At 48.1% G+C, this 20,000-nt stretch overlaps 1 protein-coding gene across 3 annotated transcripts in view; it reads right to left on the bottom strand.

The window, feature by feature from the left end:
* LOC119457510 (probable sodium/potassium/calcium exchanger CG1090) overlaps positions 1-20,000 on the bottom strand; it is a 102,204-nt gene that overhangs the window by 31,028 nt on the left and 51,176 nt on the right. For 2 of the 3 annotated variants that reach the window (XM_049665156.1, XM_049665167.1), the window contains exons 4-5: positions 12,676-12,776; positions 5,179-5,520 (exon numbers count right to left, since the gene is read on the bottom strand). In XM_049665156.1, the coding sequence (XP_049521113.1) occupies positions 5,179-5,520; positions 12,676-12,776 (443 nt within the window). Of the gene's footprint in view, positions 1-5,178; positions 5,521-12,675; positions 12,777-19,836; positions 19,924-20,000 lie in introns of all 3 variants that reach the window. The other variant, XM_049665163.1, reaches the window with a different exon arrangement.

The following is a 20,000-nucleotide window of genomic DNA, read 5'->3' as shown; positions in this document are numbered from 1 at the left end:
TAGGTTGTCGTTAGTTCCTTTCATCATCATCATCAGCAGCAGCAGCAGCAAAGGTCTCGACTGCTGAGGCACTTAAATCTGCAATGCAAATATACTGTCGAAGCGTCTGCGTGGCTTGAACCCATTCCATAGTTCCCCGAATATCTATTTCCCACTTCAACAGCTCTAATTTTATGGCTTGCATTGCCATTCGGTATATCACCGAAGTTATAACTTGCCAGTTACGAGCTCGTCTTATGCTCATCTCCTTTGCCTTTATTATAGATAGGGGCCATGCTACTTTCACGCCACTCAATCGGAATGTTTCTTTTAATCTCTTGCTCGATGACACTAGCCAGCTGTGCCTTACTTACTCTTTGGGCCCAGCTGTTTGATCAGCTGTACTGAGATTTCTTCTGGCCTTGCTGCCGTATTAATAGGAACATTTTCTTCAGCTTTTTTCCAGCTAAAGTGTTATACGTTAAATTGTGAGCTCTCATGCTTTTCTGATGCTGGATCTGTTTGAGCATAGGCTACGCTTTCTTTTTTGCCAGATTTATCACTAACACCGTCCCTCAGGTACAGCAGCACATCGTCTCTTTCGAAGATGGTACCGTCTTCATTCCTTATAGTCATTTGCTGATTCATAGTTGTAGCTCCGAGTGCTTTTGTGTGGTTCCAGAATCATTTTGGTGCGCCTTTGTCTCTTCTGCGAATGTCATGCACCAAACGTTCCCTTGTAGACTGAAATTTTTTTTTGCACGAGCTCACTCGCCAACGTTTTCTTTTCCCGGTACTTGTTTCTTCTAAAGAGTAGCTCTTCTTTGTGTAATCCCAACTTTTTGGCTTCTCCATGATCCCTAGACGCCTAATTACGCTGTTCTATAGCTTGCTTCGTCTCCTTGTTCTACCACTTACGTGGTTTCCTCTTTCGACCCCAATATTTCTTTTGCCGTGTTTCTCTGTCCGTCCGTCCGTCCTTGTCTTTGTGCGTGTGCGTGTGCAAGGAACCGCTGGGTTCCTTGCAGCACCACCGCGTGGCGCTCGCCTCCGCGGCAGCAGCGGCGAACGACGCCGCTGCTGCCGCGGAGGCGAGCGCCACGCGGTGGTGCTGCAAGGAACCCAGCGGCGCGCGCCTCCCGCTGATTGGTTGTAGGGTGCCTCGATGCCAGCGCCGCCGTTCAGGGTGGTGCCATCCTTTGACCGCCCCCGCGCCTCTGCTTTCTCGCTGCGACGCCATCTTGAATCACAGCGAGCGGTTGCGATTGCTTGGTGCCGGTGCTTAGTTCGAGACACAGTGCGCGCGGATGCTTCGCTGACGCTTCTACTTGCTGGACAGTGTTCAGCCGCATGAATGACAAGCTTGTCAAGTGCATCGAGTCGATATGACGGACTGTTGTGTTCCCAAGTGCACCGGATCGACGCGTAAAGGGCTTCGTTGTTTACGCTTCCCCCGGGACCCAGAGCGAAGGAAGAGATGGGAAGTCCAAGTAAAGCGGTATCACTGGAAGGCAACGGATAGCTCCTACATTTGCGAGCTAAGTGTCAAGAAAGTTTAGACTATCGCACCGTGTTTTTCATTTTAAAAAAATGTCACAGTTTCGCCCTAAGGGCGAAGCAATGAATGCGATAGCAACACAGCAATGCCATACGAAGTAAGATGAGCGGCTTTGGTAGCAATATGAATTGTAGTAAACATGAGCTGATTAAGTAAGCAGGTGTGCTGCGGCGTAAGTAGACCGACATGAAGAGAGACTCGATAACCACGAGAAGGCGCGTGTGAAACGGTGGTGTTGATGAGAAGCGCTGCCCGTGGGCAGCGCGTGCGAAGGGACACACCTGTAGCGCTGCACTGCCGATCCGGGCAGCATTGCATGTGTAGCGTGCGTTGGAAAATGTGGCCCGACTATTACTAACTGAATGAACAAGCGTGGTGTGAGCGCGCACAAACAAACGAGCGCGCACAAACAAACATGAATAGATCACACTGAATGACCGCAGACAACGACTGTCAAAACGCTGGCAGCAAGCGCAAACGCCGCAGCGGCGAAGGTACGTGCGGTCTATCGCTTCAACGGAAACTGAGCGGCGAATGCACGGCGCATAAAGGTCAGAGCCGTGGGGAGATAAGAGACGGTGCGAGCGAGCGACGAGCGCGGTTGTTGGCAGAGTAGAAATGCGCCCCTCACCCCCCCCCCCCCCCCGCTCCTTCCGGCGCTCGCTTCCCGCTTCCTTGCTTGCGCGTGGAAGACTGAGTGCGTTCGCTCTCCGTGACAGCGTGCGTCCCCGCACGCTTCCGCTCGGGCATACGGCGCGCGGCGAAAATTTTATCTATACGGAACCTCACGGCGACGGCGAGGGCAGAAATCCGGTGGAAGTGTCCATATAATTGCTATCGCAATAATAAGAAAGTATTCTCTGATCCTGGCTCACGAACTAAGCACTGCACCGATGCTGTCTGAGTAGCCTATGGTTTGCGAGCGCGCGTCGCATAGGCTTTTGCCGTTTTGATCGGCGCAGTCTATGCGAGTAGTACCCTTATTTTAAGGACTGACGAAAATGCTTCGCCGCGAAATAGTCTTACATTAGCTACAAATCGTCATGTAAACCACCTATTTTACTTTTTCACGGGAAGCACACATCGTGTGTCTCTTGTTTCTTTTTTTTTCCCTCAGTTTCTTTTTTCGCTACTGATTATTTGGGACTAAAGAACGCAGTGCTTCTTCTGGGGAGAGCGGCTGTTGTGTTCGTGGCAAGCGAAGCATTGTGATTTTCTCTGATTTCTCAGCAGATATCTTGCGGATCTCAGGTTGTTTCGTTATTAGCTGATTTTTTAGACGAATATATTTGTAGCGTGGTGCTCGTAAGCCGATGGTCATTCGTGCTCATTCCCAATCGTAGTGGGTACTCTGACGGTCTTTAAATAGCTGTGCACGGTATGCCCAGGTGTAGTAGAGTTAAGGGGCATCATGGGACCAAAATGTTTCGGCGCTTTCTGGCATGGTGTCTGTTGTAGCCTGTGCATTGCTTCGAAACGTGTGAAGCAAGGTAATACAGCATTACTTCTGCGAAAATTTATTTTTAAGCACTGTAATGGGTTCGCTGTATTTACAAGGCAACTTTTCATATCAATAATCACTTTTGTTGTTTTACTTGTACTTAGAAACACTTTGAAGAGGACCAGTACGAGGGAAATCGACAGGATGGGCGCCGTCTGTTAAAGTCAACAGCCCTACATCATCATGGACTATATTTTCGAAGTGAAAAACATTGCTAATCTGTATTTGACTGTCTTAGTTTCATTTGAGGTTTTTGTACGCGATATGTATGCAGTGTTGTTTATTTTTTCAATGTAGTTATCAGTGTTCTAATGGTTATTTATAAAATGTTCTGTACTCGCCATCGATGTGTTTGGCTGATGCGACGTATTCGATGGTAGCTGATGTATTCTGGCTGGATATCTTGATTAATATTACCCGCGGTTGCGTTTTCTTGTTTGCATTCTTGTTTTCGATTTATATTGTGTGTAATAAGGTTGATGTACTCACTTGAACCCCCCCCCCCCCCCCATGTAATGAATAAATTTTTAAAAACTCTCCCTATCCCGAATTGTGTGTGTCGAGCCTACCTTGCGAATTTTTTTTTATCTCGTCTTTCAACATAACCTTCAGGCGCCACACAGTACATATAATGTTTCATGTTTCATGATTGACTGTACTAGACATTACTAAGTAAATGTATTTTGTGCATCCTTTGGTTTCTTGTGTGTACTACGCAAGATTGACACAGACAAAATACGTTACATTTTTCTCTACAGCACTAACTAAACCTTATTTTCACATCGCAGTTATTTTACACCAGCTTAATCCTGTCAGCACACAGGTTTGTGGGCAAAAAAAGCAAAATTGCGTGTAGATATCGTCAAATAATTGCAACGAACGCGAAGAGCACGCGCAACGCAAGGGAAACTAACCACCGTGCGCGAGTGGCTGGCTACGGTAAAGGAGGCGTTACGTGTAAACCAAAATACAACAGCGATAAAGAAAAACTTCCACACAAAGGGGGTCGCAAACCATATATACCAAGCATCGAAGCGCAAAAAAAAAAAATAGTGCGTATTTCAAACATACACACGGCATATTAAATGTGATTGAATTAGGCAACTTGGGGCATGTTCCCGGCGCCATACATTTACGTCTTCGACCTTCGACGAGTTAACGGCTATTGGTTATAAAGATGTGCAGATGCGATACCGATAAAAAAAATCCTCATCAAGGAACTCCTCATCACTTGGAAGTGCGCCGCGAGTAACACTATTTATGAACGCAAGCGTAGCTGAGTCTGAGCTCGTGTTATTCAATATGGCGGCGCCAGCGGGGTTGTCTCCACCCTGAACGGCGGCGCTGGCATCGAGGCACCCTCATTGGTTGAGCTTTTGCCCACGGACACGACAGACCCATTGAGAGTTAGAAGCTATACAGCTTCGCTGGAAAAAAAGTCGCAGTTTCGCCCGAAAGGCGAAGCATCGATTGCGATAGCAAATTCGTAGACAGCTATACGAAGATTTTAGTTTTATCGGCCGTATAAAGTTGTAAATATTCGCTTGCTAACTGTATAAACAAGCATGCTGTCACGCGCGCACAGGTAAATATGAACACATCTCGCTCGATGAGCGCGAGAGCACGCTGGAGTGAGAAAGCGCGCCAGCGGCAGCGAGCAAATTGACTTTCGCGCTGGCTCTCGCTTCAACGCGAACTAAACGTCGAAAGCGCAGCGCATACGAAACTACCGGCACTCGGAGAATGCACTTTCGCCCATCGCAGATCGCTTTGAAGATGAGGCCTCGCGGGCGCACACTTCGGCCACGTCGCAGATCGCTTTCAAGATAGCTCCGTGAGCAGCAGCTGCGGAAGCTGAACGCACCCTCCCTCCCCCCGTCTCCGTAGCCTCCTCCCCGTGCCTCGCGCGTGAACGAAGACCGTGCGCTTCTGGCCGTCTTTCTCTCTCGCGAGATTAAGCTGCGGTTGCCGGCTCACCCTCGCACGCTTTCACTCGCGCACATAATGCACGGCGCGCGGCGACGATTTTATCGTCGTTGGACTTTATACGGAACATCATGGCGACGACGACGGCGAAAATGCGCTTGGAGTGCCCATATAATTGCTATCGCAATAAAAGATAGCAGAGCGGGCGCGGTACTTGCCACTTCGGCTGCGCAGCGATATGAGCGACAGGCGTCGCCGGTTCGGGTCCAGCGCGAGGCTACGTCGCGGCGGCGGCGGCGGCGGCCTGGCGCTCTGCGCATCCAGGCTGCGCGCTCGAGGCGCTGCCGATGCCCCGCTGTTGAGCGTGGTGAGCACGAGGCCGCGGCTGGCACGGCGGGACACCGGTGGCGCTGGCTCAGCCTGCGCCGGACTGGATGCTGGGGGCTCGTCGCGCAGGAAAGCCAGGTGTCGCAGGAAGAACGCTTCGGCTTTGCTGTCGAAGCACATGAACACCGCATACACCAAGTACGCAGCCAGCAATAGAATAGACTCCATTCTGCACCAAAGAACACCGCGATATGAGCATGCGTGTACCGCATGGTTTGGTTTGGATATCATTTTGGCGGCAGTGATGAGAGAGGAACCAGATGTTAAGAGGCATCTAAGTAAGCAAAACAATGGGCGGCGCGCAAGATATTTCGCGTTCACTAACTATTATATGGCAGAGTTACTATAATAATAAGGGGGCGACATGATAGCTCAATGCATGAGCTAGTATATCAGAGCATTATCGTGTATCAGTCATCTGCTGCCAACGCAAAGCATACGCCCACACGTAGCGGAAAGATTTGTTTTAAAAAAGTAGTTTGAACCGTTTTTAATAAGATTGTTTCGTGCGGTTCGACATCCCAAAGCGGTTGTATGAGAGATGCCTTAGAGGAGGGTCCGAATTAATTTTGACTGCCTGGGCTAAGTCTAAGCATTGCTGCACTTTGTCCCCACCAAAACGCGCCCGGGAATTGATGCTGTGGCTTCGTATTCGACAGCACAACACCTAACTATACAGATGTAAATTATCTGTAAACAATGTAAACATATGCCAAACTCAGTCAGGTGACTGTTGACCTCGCCTTTTGTCTCCAGCATCCCGACAAGCATGTATTGTCAACCAAATAAATAAATAAATAAAAACTATTGTAGCATAGCAAAGTATAGAACTACACATTAGGGTTTACATGCGAGGAGATGTTTCCAACGGCTATGCGAAGATGTCAAGAATGTATACCAAATAACCTATTAAATGCGAAGCATTTCTTGGCGAACATTTGCCACTTTGACAGTATACGTATATCGATCTAGCCGCCTACGTCTTCGTGCTCTCGTGGTCGTTTCGTTAACTTGGTAAGTACCAAAATTGGCATAGTATGACAAGAGTGTATGACGAACAAAATGGTAGATCATGACATGCGTGTCATGTAGTTCATGAAACAGCCACTTACGTCTTGGTGCTCTCATGGTCGTTTCGTTAAATTGGTAGGTACCAAAATTGGCATAGTACGACAATAGTGTATGACAAAAATAAATGATAGGTCATGACAATGACCCAGCGAAAAAAAGATTACCACTCAAAAACACCTGAAATGGGTTCGGACGTGCGTACTAAGTGAAGGAAACACTAAAGGATGGTGGTAGAAGTCATAGTCATGAGCTCTCGCTGTCGTTTCGTTAACTTGGTAGGCTGCTTCGCATAACATCGATTCCCACAGGGCGTGGGATCTGCCAGCTTTTTTCTTTCTGTATTCATTGGGAGATTCTTGGTAGCTTTTGGAAAATTCTCTCACGTACCGACCATCAAAATACTCTTTTGCTCTGCTATATAGGGCTCCTGTATACACATTCTGGCACTTTTGTCTTTCGGAGCAGTTTTACAGATGCTAAGTTGACAATTTGATGTTTTCCGATTCACCATGGCGAAAACTATAGGACAGACGCCTGCGCGCGTTTATGGAAGGGTGGTAGAGAGGCAGTCATCATAGGCGGAGAGTTGTCATTTTCCCAGAAAGGGGGGGGGGACACCCTATTTATATATATGAACGAGAAGAAAGGGAACCGAGGGGCCCGATTTTATTAATCGTATCATAGGAACCGACAAAGACACCAATGACAACATAGGGGAAAATACTTGTAGATACTAATTGAATTAAAGAAATGATAAATACTTGCAGTGGAGTGACGGTTCACTTCGCGAACGCCGGTTACGCGCAAGTGTATGGACGCCGCGAACATGCACACCGATCACCGCGGCGTCGAAGCACAAATAGAAAGGGCGCGAACGCGGTGGCTACATTGATCTCCACGGTGCAACGCCTTGTGTGTCACAGGGAAAGCGCATATTGCTACACACGCCAAGGAAAGACGCCGCGAACATACACAGCGAGCACCGCGGCGTTGAATCACAAACGGAACGGCCGCGAACGCGGCGATTCTCTTCTCCAGCTCCAGGCGCCTTCCTCCTTCGGCGCTCGGTTCCCTCGCGGCGAGAAATATATTTCGCCGATTTGACAGACTAGGCAAGGCATCTACGCTTACGCATAAAAACGTCACAAACTTGGCCTCGTGGATTCAGTCAACGCGAAGCTAACCAACGTAAACTGACTGCGCCGCATCGGTCGACCTGTCTTTCGCTAACTGCGTCACAACGCCCTGTACAGCCAGTGTGACCAAAACATACCCCAAAAAGCACTGAAATAAGCTACAATAGTGTCGGGGCACATATAAAGCGTCACAAACATATCCCAGTACGATACAGTACCCGCCACACTAACTCGCCACAATCGCCGAGCTGTTTTTCTCTAAGTGCGTCGCAACGCTCGGTGAAGTTCCCAAGCCTAAATTGCGTGTAATGCAGCGCAGACTGTCCAACAAAATTTCTCACTTTGCCGGGGTCCAATGGCGCAGAAGGGCCGTGTCAAAGTGCAACACAAACGCAAAAATGCTACAGAAATTCTGAGAATTGTCTACTAATTCCTAAGCATTCTTTGACGGCTGCTACTTAGATTTTGCTTACTTATTAAGCTAGCTTATGCATGTCTATCCATCGCTACCAATCATCTACTATTACATTATTATAACGATTGCATGTGTTAATTTGACCAATTATGCATTTATTTTGCAGATATATCGTATCAACTGAGCCGAAACGCCGTCACAACCAGTTTTAACAGCGAAGCTGTTTAAGCCGGTGGTTAGTCCGGGGAGTGTGCGCACGAAAACCTCGCCGAGCGATGACGTCACTCCGCGTTGCCTAGCAACACCGAGCCTCGCAACAGCTGCGTAGGTGGAGCTAAGCCGTGACGTCATCGCATGCGCCGTCGCTTTGCGCAGATTTGCCGAGCCATGACGTCATCAAGCCGAGCTCCCGCATAGCCGTGTCGCCACAGCTGTGGTAGGTGGAGCTAAGACGTGACGTCACTACGATGACCCTCCTAATAACAGCTCCGCGTCACGCTGCGGCGACAGAATGCCCCACGTCTCCACGCCGAGCACATCGCCGTGAGAATGGGGCGACCGAAGAAGTGCGTTACTCCCGAAGAAGTGGAAGCGCGGCGCGAAAACCGTCGTGCCGCTACTCGAGAGCGGATGAGACGACTACGGACCAACCCCGAGTATCGCGCCGGTGAAGCGGCGGCGAAGCGTCTGCGATTTGCAGAAGATTCGGAGTTACGAGCTCGCGTCACCGAGCAAAAGCATGTATGCAGCCAGAAGCGTCGACAAAGCGATCCGGGCCTGCGACTTAGCCGATCCGAGATAAAGCTAGGTGGGATCGACAGCTTCGCTGTTTGCACAGTCTTCGCACCATTAGTGCGAAGCTGCACCCATTTTTTTTTTCTTTTTGGCTCACCACGGCCTTTTTGTTTTTCGTTTTTTGTCACGACCTTGACGCGGCAATGGCGACGTCACCAGTCTTTTTTTATAACGCTACCAATCATCTACTATTACACTATATTACACTATTATAACGATTACATGTGGTAACTTGATCAATTATGCATTTATATCGCAGAAAAAAGGCATCACGGAACGGACAGATTTTTCTGGGTACTCGTCAAAGAATGCTTTGTAGGGCTGTAGGAAACAGAGAGAAACATTTTAACGTTCTTTTGACTTGAACTGGGTGTGATGTAAACTGAGGCCAAAGCAACTTTCACTCCCAATGTGGCTCTCATCGTTGTTCGACTGGTTCGTGAGCCCTTCATTGAGAGTATTGTGTATATGTGAGAGACGTGTACAAAGCACTGCCTGATCCACCACAATGGATGTCTGTACTGGATGAATTGGTGTCACTGAAAAGATTTTAGTACCGTGCTGGCTAAAGTGTGCCTGGTACGTTTTATCCTTTGTAAACCTTGATTTTGATCGTCGAAGTTGGCAATAAAGAAATGTAATGTGGCTCAAACAGACACCTGCCTGCCACGCTGCGGTCCATGGTTCGAAACCCGGTCAGAAGTTTTTTTTTTATTGTTTTCTAACGATACCAATCATCTACTATTACACTATTATAACGATTACATGTGTTAACTTGACCGATTATGCATTTATTTTGCAGTATAAGACGTCACGGCATGGACAGCTTTTGATGGGGTACTCGCCAAAGAATTCTTAAGCACTAAAATACGCCAAGAGCTCAAGAGACCAGAGCTACATAGAAAAAAAAAAGGCAAAGGGGACGCCGAACGCTCACATGCGCAGCCGGCCTCGCTTGCTTCGTTGGGGTGTCTGGCGCATGGTGCATGCATCTGACGAATCATTGGCTTGTCTCTAAGTAACTCAAGAAAAATAAGTCGCAAAAGTATAAGTTCATTTATACGCAAACCCGCCGTGGTTGTTTAGTGGCTATGGTATTGGGCTGCTAAGCACAAGGTCATGAGATCGAATCCCGGCCAAGGCGGCGAAATGCAAACACACCCGCGTACTTAGAATTAGGTGCACGTTAAAGAACCTCAGGTGGTCCAAATTATTTCGGAGTCCCCCCCACTTATGTGCCTCATAATCAGATCGTAGTTTTGGCATGCAAAAACCAATAATTTAATTTATACGCAAAGCTTTTTTAGTGTTAGGGGGAAATAATAAAAAAAATAAAACCATTGTTTGTTTACTTCATTTCACATTCTTTTTTTTTTTTCGATGCTCGCGTCAGCTAACAGCTGATGTGAATACTAGCATGACGTATTTCCTGTTGCCAGTTTTCGCCGAGTGTCCTCTCTTGTTGAATTGCTACATGTCTCTTTGGTTCCAGCGTAATCGCTGGTGCCCGCGTGCCTTCCAGAAAGTACTACACAATTCCCGTCGCGCATACAATCAGATTACACAAGGTTCGGTGACAACAGAGAACGGATAGTACTATCAATAACATTCGAGAAACTTCCGATACATGCAGGCGCGTCCTGAGCCAAGCGATAACGTTTAACATTTGTTAGCCGGTGAAAAGAATTCACCGGAGAATGATATATACACGTGTCAATATAGTATGATTAACAAAAATCGAGCCCGTCATATAACTAGATTTTGTCCCATGATCAAACTTGTTGAAACGGTCCCAGTTTAAAATTATTTAAAACATTATTTCCTAATTATCTTACTCATTTTACGGGAAAAGCTTGATAAATAAAAGCAGACATGCAGCTGAACTGCTTTTATGAATTTTGTGCCGAAGCGTGAGCCTCATTTGTGAGGTCAAGGATTTCTCGTACTTTCTCGACTATTTTGGCTGATTCTTTGGTACTTTCAGCGTTCTCCTTTAACGATCCACTATACCCATGCTATGAAATTCCATGACCGCCCGACCAATTGGTGCAAGGAACTAACTACACGGCGGTGTCGTCACCACCTTCCGTCTCGCCAAGTCTCTCGAAATGTGGCCACTCGGGCAATGCGTAATTTTCCGATGCGTCTTAGTTTAACACTCTTCGTCAGTGTATCTGTAGTAGTGTGTAATTGTCCGCCTGACATGGAGTCTAGTGAGCCAAGTTATTCCACCGAGGCATCATTTTGAAAACATAGCTCGAGGAGTGCGTGCAGCCAGACCCCCGGAAGATGCCAACGCAAATGCTTGGCGGTAAAGTCAAGGGAAGGAAATTCAATGGTGGCTTTCCTCGATATAATGAGAGCGAATGACCAGGATAATATATAACGATTATATTTTAGATCTATGCCCATACTCGAGCTTCGTCGGTGGTCCGAGCAGCGATCAGCCTACGTCATCACCACGATCGTGGCCGGTGGACGATCATATTCATATTCCAAAAAAGGAAAAGCGCTGCCGGAATACTTGGCGCAGCAACACGTGCAGAAGCTACGCCCTTTCATTGTCACTGAACGTTGTCAGTTGTCAGGAGGAGGGCGTCGCTTTCGAGCAACCACGGTGAAGACTCAGATGAAACTACGCGATGCTTGTCTTTGCTCTGACGCCCAGAAACCCAAGCCCAGAGCAGCTATTGAGCAATGCTGCCTCACCTGCACCACGGCACTCGGTGAAGAGAATAGCGAATTCCGTCCTTTCGCTAACTGTGAGAACATTACCAGGGCGTCCCTGTCGTTTTTCACTCGTATGTACATCGAATCCATCGTGTCGCGACAAGCGACGCCCGTAGACGTTGCGACGCAGTACATAACCAACGATGCCGCAACCAACCTAACAAAAAATATTGCACAAAATGCAATCAAAACAGACCAATCACTCGTCTTTTTTTTTTCAATGATTTCACGCTGTTTGTCTAGTAAGTTTTCAGTTGCATAGGTTTTAGACGTACCCTAACGTTCACCACCATAGGTTTATATATGTTCTTACACTTTATATTGTTGTTTGCTCTTACTTTGTGTTTTTGCGTTTTCCTGGCCGCATCTCGATGAAGGCGAAATGCAAGAACGCCCGTGTGCTTGCGTTGTAATGCACGTTAAAGAGCACCAGGTGGTCAAAAATTATTCCGGAGCCCTTCACTACGGCGTGCCACATAATCAGAACTGGTTTTGGCACGTAAAACCCCAGAAAGAAGAAGCTAATCTGTAACATGAATTATTTATTGAATTGTACTACCATGTTGTACTTGCACATAATATACATGCGTTTTGTTTTAGGAGATCCCCCTTACAATTTCTTAACTCTGGTATCTCCGAGTGTAATGAATCTCATTAACTATTTTATATTGTACGAAAAGAAATCAATAAACTTGAACACATCAGATAACGTTTCGCATCAATGTTTCTATTCACACCTGAGGTTCAGATGATTTCTCTCAATTCAGTTAATTTTATTTAGTAAATTTCTATCATTTGTTTTTTCAGAGGCTAGAAATCTGGCATAGGGTGCGACACTGCGCTACGTTGTAGTGCATCTTGTAGCGGAAACAACGCGAGAAACGAGGACTGAGTCACAACACGAGCGCTGGTGTGTCTTCATTCCGCGTTTTTCGCGCTGTTTCCACTACAAGATCGAAATCTTCCGCTGCACGGGCAGCGAACGATACGGGTTCCCCGTGTAAAACTCCGCAAAGCCTCGGAAGGAAAATGCGCACACACGAAAGTTACGGATCGGATTAGGGTGGAAGCTTGTGTTTCAACTCAAACCCTGCGCTCAAGCGACAGTGAGGAGCTGAGCAGGCGTCCGATGGGGCAACCGCATAGAAGCGTTACGACCATTTGACGCCGCACTTACCGGCTGATGGCTTCGTCCTGCAGAGCAGCCAAGAGAATAACGACGCTTGCGAAGAAGAACACGCTGTCACGATACATTGGCCAGCGGTGCAGCACCACCACCTGGACACGAGCGGCATGCGACAATTAGTGCAGTTGATTTAGTTTCATAGTGACGTTATGCCGCGTGGCAACCCAAGCGGAGAAAAAAAAAAAAAAAAGATCACCGAACAAGCACTCTGGTTAACCAGCGAAGCTGAAACGTGCGGCCCCGGTGTTTCATCATCATCATCAGCAGCAGCATCAGCAGCAGCCTATATTTATGTCCACTGCAGGACGAAAGCCTCTCCCTGCGATCTCCAATTACCCCTGTCTTGCGCTAGCTGATTTCAACTTGCGCCTGCAAATTTCCTAACTTCATCACCCCACCTAGTTTTCTGCCGACCTCGACTGCACTTCCCTTCTCTTGCATGGTATCCATTGTGTAACTCTAATGGTCCACCGGTTATCCATCCTGCGCATTACATGGCCTGCCCGGTTGCATTTTTTCCTCCTAATGTCAGCTATAATATCGGCTATCCCCGTTAGCTCTCTGATTCACACCGCTCTCTTCCTGTCTCGTAAGGTTAGGCCTAACATTTTTCGTTCCATCGCTCTTTGTGCGGTCCTTAACTTGTTCTCGAAATTCTTTGTCAACCTCCAAGTGTCTGCCCCATATACCTATATGCAATATGCCCCATATGCACCGGTAGAATACAATGATTGTACACTTTTCTTTTCAACGACAGTGGTAAGCTGCCAGTCAGGATTTGGTAATGCCTGCCGTATGCACTCAATTTTATTCTTCTGTAAATTTCCTTCTCATGATCGGGGTCCCCAGTGAGTAATTGGTCTAGATAAACGTACTCCTTTGTACACTCTAGAGGCTGACTGGCGATCCTGAATTCTTGTTCCCTTGTCAGGCTATTGACATTATCTTTGTCTTCTGCATGATAATCTTCAACCCCACTCTTACACTTTCTCAGTTAAGGTCCTCAATCATTTGTTGTAATTCGTCCCCATTGTTGCTGAATAGTACAACGTCATCTGCAAACCGAAGGTTGCTGAGATATTCGCCGTTGATTCTCATTCCTAAGCCTTCCCAGTCTAAGAGCTTGAATATCTTCTAAGCATGCAGTGAATAGCATTGGAGAGATAGTGTCTTTTTGCCTGACGCCTTTCTTGAGAGGTAAATTTCTACTTCTCTTGTGGAGAAACAATGTAGCTGTGGAATCTTTGTAGATATTTCCGAACATATTCACGTATGCCTCCTGTACTCCTTGATTACGCAATGTCTTTATGACTGCGAATATCTCTACTGAATCAAATGCCTTCTCATAATCTATGAAAGCCACATCATCATCATCATCATCATCATCATCATCATCATCATCATCATGTTTTTATTTTCACCACTGGATACACAAGGTGAAAGGGAGAGCCGGAAAAAAAGCCGGAATTTCTTCGGCTTGACAAAGCTCCGGTCTCCCAGACAGGCACGGTAGTGGCTGGTGTATCAATACAATCACGCATAAAGTGTATTTATACGAGTATTTTAAGCACAAGTATTCAGATTTTCATGTTATTGTATAGAAACTAGTTATAATGCAGTTGTGTAAAATAACTCTCAGTATACAATTACAATCTGTTATCTTGCATATTATTATTTGACACAAACTTCCGTGTTTGTGAGTGCGCGCGTTTATGCGCGTCGCGTATTTGTCGGTGTGCGCTTGTTTATGTGCGTCCTTGTGTACATGCGTGTTTATGCTTGTGTGTGTGTGTGTGTGTGTGTGTGTGTGTGTGTGTGTGTGTGTGTGTGTGTGTGTGTGTGTGTGCGTGTGCGTGTGCGTGTGCGTGTGCGTGTGCGTGTGCGTGTGCGTGTGCGTGTGCGTGTGTTTATGTATCTTATACAGTCAGCAGAGTTTACTTTTACATGCAACAAACATCTCCACAATTGGCGCCGTGGTTGCCCAGAAAAACGATTAATACGTTCAAGTGTTCAAGTGTAGATGGAGCCGCTGAGTAAACCTTATTCATTGCCTAATTTCTCTTCAAAACTTTCTTTCAAATATATTACGAAACCTAACAGTTCATTTTACTAAATTCCTGCTTATGACTTCATTTTCCCGGGCAATTGCGAATGAATTCGTCGCGCGGCAGAGATGAGAACCAGTATGGCACCGGAGAAGATCGTGTCCCCACACTGAAAGCCTGGCTTAGTACAGACTAAAGTCCCTAGATATTTCTTGCTTAGGAAATCTAGGGGCTTTAGTATAGACTAGACCGTTTTCGTAAAAGGGCGCCTCTAGCGCCGCGCAGGCGAACTGCGAGCAGCCGCCATGTCTAGGCCGCCCTAGCAGACGACGCAGCCTGCGACTGCCAGTACGCGACGTTTCGCCAGCGCGGCAGCCAGCTCTCGCGTTGTGAATTTTGCCAAAAACGCGTTGCGAAGAATGTTTTAAATGTGCTGTGTTCCGCTGTGCCACCAACGAGGCTACCGCGACGAGAACGGAAAGGTATGCCGCAGACATTTGAAAATTACCGATGTATATGAAAACACGTGCGCGCAACCCACGTGTCAATGCCATTATAGTCGTGGAAGCGCTAGGTCTTGTAGGCGTGTTGTGGATTTTAACACGCTGTGCTTTGTCTCTCCGCTTCTTTTATTTACTTTTTGTTGCGACGCTAAAGCTACGTAACAAGCGCGCGTGCGCTCAAGAGGGCAGCGCTTCGTCGCGTGAAAGCGCAGCAGCATGCTTCGTCGCGAAGCTAACAAGCAGGCCGATCAGCGAGCTAAAGCACCTATATAAGAAAAGTACCGCCATCTGCTCTTTCCTCCGTCGTCTCCTCTCCTAAAGCGCTTGGTTTTTTCTAGTACACTCTACTTGTTTTCTTTATTTTTTGCTTGCAGTCGACGGTGGCGGCCCAAGAAAGTCCACGTTGAAACTTTCAGGCCGGGCGCGCGCCGCCGCCGCCGCCGCCGCCGCCGGAGACTGCGGTTGCGCAGAGGTATACATTCAACCCCGGCCGGGCTGCGTGTTTCTAATTGCGCCGAAGCCCAGTGCTCGACCGCTGGCGCCGCCATGCGCCGCTCGCGCGTACCATGTTTCTAGGTGGCTTCTTCGCCGAGGGCGCTCGAAAGCGTGAACGCATTTTGCGATCGGGGTACGCGGGTTCGAATCCCGCCTTGACTGTAAGGTTATTTTTTTATTGGTATCACTGAATTTCCGTCACGGAAATACGTCAATAATACTGCAATACCGCAGGCGGTTCCCGACGTGGGAACCGCCTGCGTCATTTATGACTAAGGGTTGATCTTCGAGGACCTGAATAAAGTTTATCATACCAGCACAGCGGAGCGTGGCCTCCGCAATTAGCTCTGAAAAGTTTCTGAAGTTGATCGCGGAGGCTAATTACGACGCGCTGTACGCGCTGATTTGACTCGGTGACGATTCCGTTACGTGCTTTGTCTTGCGCGTTGTATTAGTCAATACCATAAATACTGCAATACGCAGGCGGTTCCCGACGTGGGAACCGCCTGCGTCATTCTAAGGGTTGATCTTCAGGACCTGAATAAAGTTTATCATACCATACCATGTCGATGGCATCCTTGTTTAGGTACCTTGCACAAACAGTAAGCTGTTCGATTCCAGCAATATACGTCGTTTCTTCAGCAAGTACGGAGAAGAAGCCTGCAGTGTTTACTTTTGCATCTAGGCTTTCTTTGTGAATTTCACCACAAATTTCTATAATTTTGGTTTTGTACATCTGGGCTTAAATACGAGGCATTACAGGGGCAACTTTCCAAATGGTTCTTCAGATATGTATCTCCACAATCAGCTCGCATGCGAAGAAGCGCTCTGAAAATACCAGTAGTTTTAGCGGGGGTTTTGCTTAAATCCATTGGACCACTGTCCCTATGGCCACGGAGAGCCAGACCTTGCCACCCGCAAAAAAAAAAAAAAAAAAAAAAGAACTGTCTCAATAATAGGCCGTTAACTTTCTGCTGTTTTGTCTTATTTTACTTTGCCATGCCCTGATCCAGCTCATCGATCACATTGGGCGCGCTTCCTGAAAATGTTTGGAGAAAATTATCAGCTGCCAGCTGACAGTCACGGTGATATTCAGTATTTTCGCGTGTGTGTAAGATTGCGAGCGCGCGCGCTTCCATTTCTGGAACGGCTTGAACACGAGGGCTCCAGTGCGCGCATGTTGGCTCAAGTTTACAAGAACATTAAACCCATAAAGTTCCAGAATTGAAAATCTAAAGCACGCCTTTGGAAATGTCAGTGCACCTTTCGCGTCAAAAGTTTATGAGAACTTTATACCCATAAGGTTTCGGAATTGAAATCCATGCGCTCCGTAGATTCCGCGGCTGCTGTGAGATGCCGCGACGCGCCCGCTCGCCAACGAAAAGCCCTTGAAATTTTGTGCTCGGCTGGGGCTCCTTGCGTTATGTGACTCCAGGTGCATGGCGTTGTCACGAAATCCAGCCCGAATTCGCAATGTTCGTTCCGAAATGCCTTTTCGAGCATGAAAAACTTTTCGACCGGGGCTGAAGCCCGGTCAGCCGCCACCCCCGGCTACGCCCCTGGCCCGACGGTCGGAAATGGCTCCTTGCTACACCTCGTCATATACGCTCTGACATCTGCGCGTCTTTTCACGCTGATCCCCTAAGCGCTCATGCCGGAGTCCTCAAAACTTACACAAGGTTGCGTCAGCGCTATTATTGGCGAGGCATTTACAACTTTGTGCAAGAGTACATTCGGTCTTGTACTACATGCCAACAAGGCAAGACACCTACACAGCGTTTCACAGGACCGTTACAGCCGCTGCCATGCCCGGCTCGTCCGTTAAGTCGCGTCGGAAATCGGTGGATTATTGTTGGCGTAGATAATCTTACTCGCTACGCTGAGACTGCAGCTCTGCCGGCAGCGACCACCCGTGAAGTTGGTTTTTATTGCGATAGCAATTATATGAACACTTCAAGCTGATTTCTGCCGTCGTCGTCGCCATCGCCCTGAGGTTCCGTATAAAGTCCAAGGGCGATAAAATCGTCGCCGCGCGCCGTATGTGCGAGTGAAGGCGCGCGGGGGACGCGCGCTTTCACGGAGAGCGAACGCACGGCGGAGAGCAAACGCGACTTCCGTCGCGCTGAAGGCCGTGGGGGTATGAGAGGGAGGGAGGGGGGGGGGGCGACGCTGTGCTTCGGCACCAAATGCGTATCTTGCAACCGGGCGCAAGGGGAACTGGCGACGCAATCTCCCACGCGAAAGGAGCAAAGCGGGAAGGCAGCGCGGGAGGGAGGGGGGGGCGGCTTCTACTCTGCCAACAAATGCGTTCTTGTACTTTGCGCCGGCACGGGCTGTCGGTGTTGTCGCGCGCACCGTATCTTGCAAGCGATCTCCACACGGCTCTGACCTTTGTATGCGCTGTGCTTTCAGCGCTCAGTTTCCGTTGAAGCGATAGACCGCACGAACCTTCGCTCGCTGCGGCGACCGCGCTTCCCCACGCCAGCGTTTTGACAGTGGTTTTCTGCGGTCATCGAGTGTGATCTATTCATGCTTGCTTGTGCGCGCTGACACCACGCTTGTTAATTCAGTTAGTAAGCGAATGTGTCAAATTTATGCAGCCGATAAAACAACTATCCCTACTCCTTATAGCTCTCTACTAATTTGCTATCGCAATTGATGCTTCGCCTTTCGGGCGAAATTGCAACATTTTTTCATCCTTCGCAATTTTGTTGTTCGCCACGGTGCTCCCCGAGAACTACTGAGTGAAAGGGGCCGTGTCTTCTTGTCGGAGGGCATTCAAGCCCTCCTCGCTGAGTGCAGGGTCATTCACCCAAAATCGACCGCGTACAATCCCCAAACCAACAGTCTGACCGAGCAGTTCAATCGCACACTTGGCGACATGTTGAGGATGTATATTTCATCCGACCACTCCAACTGGGACACCGTACTCCCGTTTGTTACGTTCGCATACAACACCGCGACGCAAGCGACTACCGGCTTTCCCCCCTTTTTCCTTCTGCATGGCCGTGAGCCTTCATGCCCTTTGGACACCATACTGCCGTACCAATCTGACGATACACAGTACACTCCGCTTTCCGAAGTCGCCAAGTATGCTGAAGATTGCCGTCAACTGGCATGTTCCCTGACTTGCGAGACTCAAGAACGTCAAAAGACACAACATGACACACTCATCAACCATCACACAACTTTGCTCCTGGTTAGCTTGTTGGCTTTGGATACCAGCCCACATTTCTGTCCTCTCTTCCAAACTCCTCGCGCGTTATCACGATCCGTGCCGTATCATCGATGCCACTTCACCGGTCAACTACATCGTCGAGCCGCTCACAGTGTTACCCGACTTGCATCGTCATGGGCGATAGACGGTAGATGTCAACCGCCTGAAACCGTATTACGACCCGCTATTCTTCTCTGCGCCCTGAGTCGCCAAAATGGCTACGCTTCGCTCCCAGGGCATTGTAACGAAGCAGAGGCGCCCTGTGTATGTGCCGACTGTAGAGGAACACGAAGGGCCGTGCCGTGATCGCGAGTGAAACCCCGTGCTACGGACAGCCCTTGCAGTACCTTCCTCTACCTGGCGTTCCAGCAACGCTGTCAACGACAACAAACCTCGTTGCACATGACATTTTTGGGCACATTTAATTTTCGCTAATTGTTGGTTCTGAATCAACACGTCAAGTTGTGCGAGTTGGTAGGTTTGGAGATAGTTATGTAGGAGTTGGTTTGCAGTCGGCGCTCGTGTCGTTCATTCCTTGTCCCTCGTCTGTGTCGCGCTGCACATATACCTAAAAATGATTGTTTGTTGACACAAACCGCGGTTCTTAAGGACCCACAATAAACTCGGCGGGAAAGTAAGAATACGAGATTTGTGGCACCTTATTTCGAAAGGGATCCTCATAAAATGCCGCCCATCCATCCAATCCTAACTCCTAGACCTACCTCCGCAGATATGATTAGCATATTCAGAAAGCACAAAGAGTGAGTTTCTGTTTTCATGTTTGCACCATACATTTTTCTTCCCTGTGCGTAGAGTCGTTTATTAGCCGCTTCATGCTTGGGTGACCTTATAAGCATAAACAACCGGTAAAGTGCACTGTTTCAAAACTTACCTTTCCAGCAAAAAGTGCGCTGACACTGATGACGCCAGCGGCGTTCAGCACGGCCGAGCCGAGTGCTGTGCTTACACCCATTTCACCCTGCAGTGAAAAGCATAAAAATAACTGACGTCAAGCATGAAATGGTCGACGCTATGCAGGCAGTTTTTTCCTAAGAG

Source organism: Dermacentor silvarum, chromosome 1 (assembly GCF_013339745.2).
Source record: "Dermacentor silvarum isolate Dsil-2018 chromosome 1, BIME_Dsil_1.4, whole genome shotgun sequence".
Taxonomy (NCBI): domain Eukaryota; kingdom Metazoa; phylum Arthropoda; class Arachnida; order Ixodida; family Ixodidae; genus Dermacentor; species Dermacentor silvarum.
The sequence above is the reverse complement of the archived record's forward strand: the minus strand, read 5'-3'. Positions and strand labels throughout refer to the sequence as shown.